The sequence below is a fragment of the Colobus angolensis genome, unplaced genomic scaffold, assembly GCF_000951035.1.
Source record: "Colobus angolensis palliatus isolate OR3802 unplaced genomic scaffold, Cang.pa_1.0 Scaffold293, whole genome shotgun sequence".
NCBI classification, from domain to species: domain Eukaryota; kingdom Metazoa; phylum Chordata; class Mammalia; order Primates; family Cercopithecidae; genus Colobus; species Colobus angolensis.
Genome location: NW_012116188.1, coordinates 2,056,281 through 2,065,691, shown reverse-complemented (window position 1 = coordinate 2,065,691; position 9,411 = coordinate 2,056,281). Strand labels below are relative to the sequence as shown.

General features: G+C 39.5%; 1 protein-coding gene across 3 annotated transcripts in view; it reads right to left on the bottom strand.

The window, feature by feature from the left end:
- Nucleotides 1-462: 462 nt before the first annotated feature.
- Nucleotides 463-9,411, bottom strand: part of MKX (mohawk homeobox) — a 74,936-nt gene continuing 65,987 nt past the window's right edge. For 2 of the 3 annotated variants that reach the window (XM_011949219.1, XM_011949220.1), the window contains exons 6-7: nucleotides 3,104-3,137; nucleotides 463-3,001 (exon numbers count right to left, since the gene is read on the bottom strand). In XM_011949219.1, the coding sequence (XP_011804609.1) occupies nucleotides 2,815-3,001; nucleotides 3,104-3,137 (221 nt within the window). In that variant the 3' untranslated portion in view covers nucleotides 463-2,814. The remainder of the gene's footprint in view (nucleotides 3,002-3,103; nucleotides 3,138-9,411) is intronic. The other variant, XM_011949221.1, reaches the window with a different exon arrangement.

The following is a 9,411-nucleotide window of genomic DNA, read 5'->3' as shown; positions in this document are numbered from 1 at the left end:
TATGTATTGTATTTTATCTCAATCTGACTGCGAATTCTAGAAGGTATAGCTCCTTACTCCCACTTTCCAGATGAAGAAACTAGATAAGAATGACTAAGTAGTAAGGGATAAAGCTGAGATTCAAAGGTAGTTCTGTCTAGCTTCAAAGCCAAGGTTTTCTCTCCAGTGCAGAGCACGCCACAAATGCTAATTGTATTAGTGAGGGAAAGAAGGTATTATGTGAAAATGCTCATTTTAAAGTTACCTATTTTAATAGTCAACATCACACTCCCTTTTCCTCAGTCTTTAAAAGCTGGATTGGTGGCCTAAGGTGATGAAATTCAAACCTAATACAAATGCAGCACTCCCATATCATATCCCTTAACAGTCTAAGGAGAATTGCTGCATATAATGGGCCCGTCTGTTCTACTGCTTCATCTACCTGCTCAGCTCTCAAAGGAAAACAAAATCCATACGATCATTGAGGTCTAGAAATTAACTTTTATTTTAAATCTGTCAAGAACTCCTGGCAGTTATTAATTTTATTAAAATGATTACATATGGCAAAACAAAGAATAGAGGTAATTCTATTTCTCTACAACATAAATTATGAGTTAGATTTTCAGCTGCCGGCTCAGCATTGTTCAAGATTCTTTTAAAGGACTGGGGGGATTTTAATATCCAGAAAATGTTAAAGCAGCAAAAGAAAAAATAAATTAAAAAGTCATTGCAATTGGAGATATTGCCAAGGATGTGCTTATTATAAAGTCTTCTTGACATGTTAATTATAAAATCTTCCAACCTTTGGTATTGAAAAAAATCATGTGAATGGGTGTCCTATATTGCCTTGTCATCTATAATTTATAACATAGAAGAAATTTGCTGATTTTTTAAAAAAGACGGCAAACATGAATCATGACTCATTCAAATAAAATACAACCAGCATTCATTCATCTAACTGAAATATGTCAAAACCAAAACACTTTTATTAACATATTTAATACCAGAATAACTTATAATAGTATGAAAAAGAGCGAAGTATTTGTCTTTAGTTTTCATTGACATGCTCACATTTTGGCAAAATTGTTTTGTAAAGATTCCAAAGTTTTTATCAGAGATCTCTAACTATTTAAGGATGCAAACCAAAAGAACTCATACTTCATCTGATCATACAGTCATAACTTATATATTTTGCTTTGCGCTTACTGTTACTGCAAACAGCAATTTAGAAAACAAAGTAAAAATATATATATACACAAAATATTTTTATATCAAATTATCTTCATTACACTAAATAAATCCAATCCCCAAATGCTATGTTACATGAAAAAGTGTCCTACAATTTATATCAAGACTGATACTGTCCGTCAACTAGAGCAGCCTTTGGTTTTAAAAGCATTTTGCAAAATAAAGAAAAATGTCACCACTTGGCTGCACTATTGACCCTCATTCACACTGACAAAAATGCTTTCCAGTTTAAAAAAAATAACAGATTACATAGCCACAAAAAAAAAATCCCATCATAAAAGAGTCAAACCCTCTTTACTTCTCTGTAGCACATACCCTCTGTTATATTTGGCATTTCCACTGTTTATTCAAGTTTCAAGTCTTCCCAAGCTGATTAGAATATTATTGTTTAGTTGAGAAAGATAGTCTTCTTTCTTGATATTGATTATTCTCACTCAATGGTAGTCTAATTTAGAAACAAAATGTTTTCTTTCAATGCACGATTTCACTTCACTTTTACATTAATATCCAACTTGGCAAAATTCAAACTGTTCAATGTTTTGTTTTCCGTATGTTTTAAATTTAAAAATCAATTTTATGTATGTGTATGTATAGCCGCACAGAGATATATTTCTTTCATTCTCTTGTTCTCGCTGCAATACAAATTGTCCATCAGCAATTGTAATTTGAAATGAATCAAATAAAAGATTTTTAGTCATACCATATGAACACAGTTTCCATCACAAAAAGACAGTGAGCTCTAATGCAAACAGGATTATGTTTTAAAACTACAGGTTTAGTTTTACACAGGAAAATTTTGAATTATTTATATAATAAAGTTTTTTTTTTTTGAACTTCAGCAGAACTTGAGAAAAAAATCCAGATTAATTCTAAAGGGCTTTGTGGTGCTTTCCAACAGTGCTTCAAAAAAAGTTTTCCTGATCACCATGTATTCATTGAAATTTTAAATTAGCTTGAAGGAATCACTTCTTAAATGTACAACGTTATGTGGATCGCTGCACCTGGAATTTTGGAAGTTTGTAACATATCAGATATGCAGGCAAGATACATGCATAAAATTCTCCCTGTCACTCTGAAAAGCACATTGAACAATTTTCAATACTGTAGACTTCTTTTTAAAAGGAAGATTTCATTTGGGCTGAACAGATATCCAAGTTTTAACTTGTGAATTATTGAATGTATTTCAAGGGCTTTCAGCGATTCTGGTTTCAGTCCTGGAATGATTAGGTCCGTCTGGAATGATGCACACAGGCTAATAAGCATATGGCGTTGGCATTTTGAGGCATAGCTGTTCAACTATGCCCACGTTGGAGCTTATTTTTGGGAAGCAAGGCACTTACTGTAATGGTAATGCAGACATTTTATGCATAGTTTGAGTAACATAAAATAAGTTAATATTTTTGATTAAAATGAGTTTTTTATAATTTATATGTCTTTTACAGAAGCAACTAAATGATATATTTGGGATAATTAAAAATAAGAAGAGGTTTAGGAGAAAGTCATTTTCATCCCTGCTTCGGCTCTTAGGATGAGGGTTGATGAAAACACTGGAAAGAACATCCATTGGATCTGAAAAGCAACAAGCTCTTAAAACTGCTGCACCAGCGGCACTTTGACAGTCTTTACTTCTGCTATATGGGACGACTTCTGGATGATGCAGCTGGTAGTTCCCTGCAGTTTGTCCTTTCCCTGTGCAAGATTTGTTAAGGCCATAGCTGCGTTGATCTCCTTCCAATACGTGTCATCTTTGCTCGGTCCCTTTCTGTTAGCTGCACTGGAGTTAAGCAAAACAGAAAGTAAACGATCAAACTCACTGCAGTTTACATTGAAAATTTTCCTGAAAAGCAGGAATGGCCAATGGGAACATTTTGCTCACCTGTCACCCTTATTGGATCCGTTTTCCAGAGTGTCTGTAAAGAAAAGCAAAAATTCAATTATTTTTATTTTTTTCCTTTCTTTTCTCATCTCAGGAGTTTCATCACTAATGACCAGAAGTAAAAGTTCTTCAGGAAATATGGTTGAAAATTAGTTAGGTTTTAATAAAGATAAAGCAGTTTATATTAAGATAAAAAAATTGCAAAGGGGCAGAAATAAGATGACAGTGGGTAGTAAAGAATAAAAGGGAACTCCCATAGATATACAATCATCTGAAGTTATTTACTCTGAGAAATTGGGGCCTTTTGGATCAGGAGACAAGCAGCATAAGGAAAAGAGTGCTGACTGTGCCTGGGGCCAGGTTCTGGCCTTGCCCTACTACCCACCTGCAGTGTAACCTGGGGGCAGATGATGACCTCCCACAATGTCTGGGATTCAGTTCTCTAACTATAAAATCAGGGAGTTTTGGCTGGGCTCATATCTGTAATCCCAGTACTTTGGGAGGCCAAGGCAGGGGGATTGCTTGAGCCTAGGAATTCGAGACCAGCCTGTGCTACACTGTGAGATCTCATCTCTACTAAAAATAAAAATAAAAATAGCTGGGTATGGTGGGTGTTCACCTGTATTCCCAGTTACTCAGGAGGCTGAGGTGGGAGGATCGCTTGAGCCCAGGGAGTTGAAGCTGCAGTAAGCAGGGATTGTGCCACTGCACTCCAGCCTGGGCAATAAAGCAAGACCCTGTCTCTAAGAAAATTAAAATAAAAAACTGGGGGTTCTAGACAATCTTGGGGGTGCTTCTGGCTCAATGATTCTATAATTTCATAGTTATCAAATTTTCTTTTTTCTTTTTTGTTTTTTTTTTTTTTGAGATGGAGGCTTGCTGTGTTGCCCAGGCTGGAGTGCAATGGTGTGATCTCGGCTCACTGCAACTTCCACCTCCCGGGTTCAAGCAATTCTCCTGCCTCAGGCACCTGAGTAGCTGGGATTACAGGCACCTGCCACCACGCCCGGCTAATTTTTGTATTTTTAGTAGAGACAGGGTTTCACCATGTTCATCAGGCTGGTCTTGAACTCCTGACCTCGTGATCTGCCTGCCTTGACCTCCCAAAGCACTGGGATTACAGGTGTGAGCCACCGTGCCTGGTCAGTTATCACACATTTATTTCAGACAAAGGATGGGCAAATAGTTCCCTCTGCTAGTTAGCAAATGAGTAACAGACTCAATGGTGATAGCAATACAGGATTTCCTGGCATATTTATTAGAAGAAGCAGTCACCAGTCCTCAATTTCCAAAAGAACGCCTCCTCCTGCTGCTGCAGGAAATGAAAGTTAGGATGTTAGCTTTTGCTTCTACACTCACATCTTTGGTTTAGATTTGCTGCTTCACTCAGAACACGAATGTCTCTCAACACCACATAAATATAAAGAACCCACAAAAATGGGTTCTCAAGCTCCTTAGGCTAAAAGAATCTGGTATGAGTAACACAAAAATGTCCCTACTGAAGGGAAAGATGTAGGGGGGTGGTAGATAGGCTACTGGCATGGCGTCCTAGCAAAGGAGTAGGGTCGAGACTCCAAAACCAGATAGTGGGTAAGCCCCTCTTCATTACCATCATCATCCACAACAATAATCAATCAATATTACTGGGGAGCTACTGCACGTGGCACTGTGCTCCACACAGGAAACTTGGAAGATGCAAGGCCCTCTGCTAGTTCTATGGCCTTTATAAAACTGTCTTTTCCTGCCCTTAGTCCTCTCCCTTCCTTTTACCCCACCTCCCGTCCCCGCCAACCCAATATTTCTCACAATTTCTTTTTCTCTACACTGCTTAAGGATAGTTAGGAAATGCATCCTAATTTCCAATTCTGAGCTCTAAGAGAGTCACAGAACTAGAAGAGGTTTGAGAAGAATAACGTCAACATGATCGTCATATAGTCTAAGCAGGGCAAAATTTCCCAGGGAAGAGGTGGTCAAGAGAAAATAAATGACATGACCATGAGGCAGCCAAGCTTCAATACCCTGTCTGAAGGAAAAAAATGGGGAAAGCCTGCTGACATACCCTGAGTTAAGCCTTAAGGTGTAGACCACGAGACAATCATGAGTCACTCTGAGCTCTTTTCACAACCCTTCACCTAAGGAACTTAAATAAACAAGGCGAACAAACAAAACAAAAGCATTTAGTGAACAAATGGCAAGGTTGTGAAGAACACGTGAGATCATGTGTGTCTGGCCCAGAATGGAACGAGTGTTAGTTCCCTTGGTCTCCTTTCACTGACTACTCAGGCGGCATTTTATAAGGTTTTAGGGATCCTTTGGGGGAAATAATTGGATCTGTGAACAGTTAGATCGTTACCTTCTGCAGCTCTGCCAGCTTCTGGCTCTTACAGGGTCAGCCTGGATGCTTAGCTATACCTCTGCTACTTTCCATAATTTTGCAGTTATAAAGTAACTCATGTAAATGCAGGACAAGAATGATCATTTGTAATTTGCAGAACTCTGATACTACTGATTTACAGATCATTTACTACGTGCCAGGCACAATTCTGAGCACTTTGTGGCCTAATTTATTTACGATTACTGACTGTGTATGGATAGCAAGTCTCCCTGGTATCTGTGAAGTCATTTTTTATTGAGTTCTATTCTCCTGTCTATAAATCTTCACTCAGTAAGGACAGAGACAAGGTGCTACCAGAACAGAGAACAAGTCAAGGCTTTCGTCTGGGAGAATGAAAGCCAGCAAATTGCACATTTTACAGAGGAAAAAAAAATGAGTTAGGCCTTTGCTCCATTTTGCCCACAAATTGCAACAATTCTGTTGCCAAAGTGAAGCAATAGGTTATGGAGATATTTATTCAATGGAAAGACTTGGCAAAAGCAGAGTAAGTTCCATGAGGCTTAAATAACGTTAGGGAAATAACAAAACATAATTTAGAGAAGACTATGTAACTGACGCTCTGGCTCCCAGATGAAGCCATCTCACATAGGCAAAGGAGACCAGAACCCGCTTCCCTACCTGAACTGTCAACCTCGGAGTGGTTACTGCACAGACAAGAGGAAAGCCTGTGGCTATCAAATACGTTATGGGTTACAGAACCTGTTAGTGCATCAATGCCATCAATGTATGGATCCTGCACGTGGAAGAAGAAGATGTAATTCATGGCTCAGGCCCACGGAGAGCCTCTATTTAGGGTGAGGAGTTGACTTGCATGTCTTACAGCCCCGTGAGCGCCTGGCTGTGGCTAGCACTCCCTGTGGCTGACTCCTTGGACTTGTTCCACTGAGAAACATGTTTACTACAGCCAACTGTGAAATTATAAAATTCTGCTTACTCTTTGGGTGTATGTGTTTGACACTTTGGTGCCTATAAAAATACCTTTGAAGTGCAAAAACGTAGACTCAAATCCCCATGCAGGTATTCTTAATTAGGTTTTACAAATCTCAACAATGTACTACACAGGATTCAATACACTGAATTCTGTATTTTATTTTTCAGGCAGATGGGCACATTCAATGTCACTAGGTATAGATTGGGTTCCTTTCCAGTAACAGAAGAAAATTGTTTTACATCACACATCGGGAGGTGGGGAGCTGGGGGAGGGAAAGCATTAAGAGAAATACCTAATGTCAATGATAAGTTGATGAGTGTAGCAAACCAACATGGCACGTGTATACATACGTAACAAACCTGCACGTTGTGCACATGTACCCTAGAACATAAAGAATAATACAATAAAAAAAGAATTTCTATTTAAAAAAAAGTAATGGAGAATAGAATATTGCTTCTCTATCAGTAGTCAGTGTGAAAACTGCATACAACAAAGCTCAATCTCAAAGACTGAAATCAACCAGGAAAAGCTGCTTACCACCACTTGGGAAGTGCGGGGGGTGGGCAGTCTCTGTGTCCAAAGTGCTTTTAGTTCAAAAAATGAATTGATGTTAGAAGGGCACGCTTTTCCTGAGGCTGTTACTGGTGGGCTGCCCAGTGTCACTTGGGTATTTTGAGTCCAAGAGCCACCTCCTGTGGAGTAATGTGTTCTGGTTCCCAGAAGAGCCAAACCGGCAAAAGTAAGATAGCAAACAGAGCCCTTTGACTCTGAAACATTTGTGCTTTTTTTATGGAAAGCAAGGACTCTAAAGATCTGGGAGTCTGGGGAGATTTTTTTTTTTTTTCTGTTTGTTGTGCTAAGATGAAATCTGGAGAAATGTTGCCGTTTTTAGCGAACTGATATCATTTGAGGGGAATTCAGAAAATTTACAATCTTCTCATTATACTAACTGGCAGTATTAATGTTGTAATTTTTTTTTTCTTATGCTCTTTCCCTTTGAAGTAAAAACTTATCAGCTCTTCTCTGGCTCAAGTGTGCTGTGTCTTGTGTCTTTTCAGCTCATGGTCAGTATTTGAGGAGCAGTGGGTCTGTGTACCCACCCCTGGTGGTCATGGGGGTCCTGACACGTCTGTCCACTGCTGACAGGTGGTCTCACCGGCTCCACTCTAGAAGTGGCACCTAGTAGCTCCAGAAACAATCAGACAGGAGAGGGAAGGATCGCGCATGTTGCTGAAAGAGGGAAAACGCAAGTTGGAGCTAGCTCCTGGTATGTAGACTCTTGAGAGCAGTTCATTAGCATGCACAGACTCAGGGTCTGACTGCCCCACATTTGGCTCGGCTGTATCTCTTACTCTGCAAGTAGCTTGGCTCAGCCTCTCCAAAGTCTGAGCTAAAATGCCTTTTTAGATTCCAAGGTTCCAAAAATCAGCTACTCTGTCAATTACCATAAAAGCAACTGGTTGGCAGGAACGGCTTATTGAACCAGCCAAAAGAGCGTGTTTTAAGGCGAAAAAAGAAAAGAAAAGAAAAAAAAGGAGGTGTGTAGTTAGGAAAATCTTGGATGCTGCAAAACCCAAAGCATGTTGAAACTTAAAGTGGGGCTATCCTCAGTTTGGACATGTGTTTCCTTCTACAGTTAAGTAGAGAAAAAAATTATACAGAAAACCCAGTTCCAATGCAACTCGAGATAGCTAAGCAAAAAGCTCTGTGGCCAACTGTGAAAAATGCAACTTAGAAGCACATCAATTCTGATATATATTCCCGATGTTATATTTGTAGCCATAAAAAGAGACAAAAATGTGGCCAAATCTTTTTCTCTGAGGTTTTTAAAAAATTTAATAAATAAGCCGTAAAGGGAAAAATGTTTTTGTTTCACATATGCCACTGAAATGTAAATAAAATGAGGTGAGATTAAGAATTCAGGTTTTTAAATTAAACAATCTAAAAATTATATGTGTTTCCCTAAATTAAAATGGAGGGAGTAGAAGAAAAAAAACTTTTGAGATCACGGAAAGGGAAGTAAATGAGTCAGTGAGAAATCATTACTGAAACAGCTCAGCCAAGGGGGAAAACAAAGACAGTCCACTACGATTATTTCAGTGGGAAGAAGAAGCCACTCATATTTTAAAACAGTAAAAGAAGGTACAGTTGTGCACCACCTAACGATAATTTGGTCAGTGACAAACCAGACATATGACAGTGCCCCAGAAGATTATAATGGAGCTGAAAAATTCCTGTCACCTAGTGACATCATAATGTGGTCGTGCCACACATTGCTCATGTGTTTGTGGTGATGCTGGGGTAAAGAAACCTACTGAGGCCAGGCGCAGTGGCTCACACCTGTAATCCCAGCACTTCTGGAGACCGAGGCGGGTGGATCACTTGAGTTCAGGAGTTCGAGACCAGCGTGGCCAACATGGTGAAACCCTGTCTCTACTAAAAAATACAAAAACTTAGCCAAGCATGGCATTGCATGCCTGTAATCCCAGCTACTCAGGAGGCTGAGGTGGGAGAATCGCTGGAACCCGGGAGGTGGAGGTTGCAGTGAGCCAAGATCTCGCCATTGCCCTCCAGTCTGGTGACACCGCAGGACGCCATTGCAAAACAAGCAAACAAACAAAACAACACCTACTGAGCTGCTAAATGTATAAAGTATAGCACTTAAATTATGTACAGTACATAATACTTGGTAATAATAAATGACTATGTTACTGGGTTTATGTATTTACTATATTTTTTATTGTTATTTGAGAGTGTGCTCCTTCAACTTATATTTCAAAAGTTAACTGTAGCCGGGTGCGGTGGCTCACGCCTGTAATCCTAGACTTTGGGAGGCCGAGGTGGGCGAATCACTTGAGGCCAGGAGTTCGAAACCAATCTGGTCAACATGGTGAAACCCCATCTCTACTAAAAATACAAAAAAGGCCGGGCGCGGTGGCTCAATCCTGTAATCCCAGCACTTTGGGAGGCCGAGACGGGCAG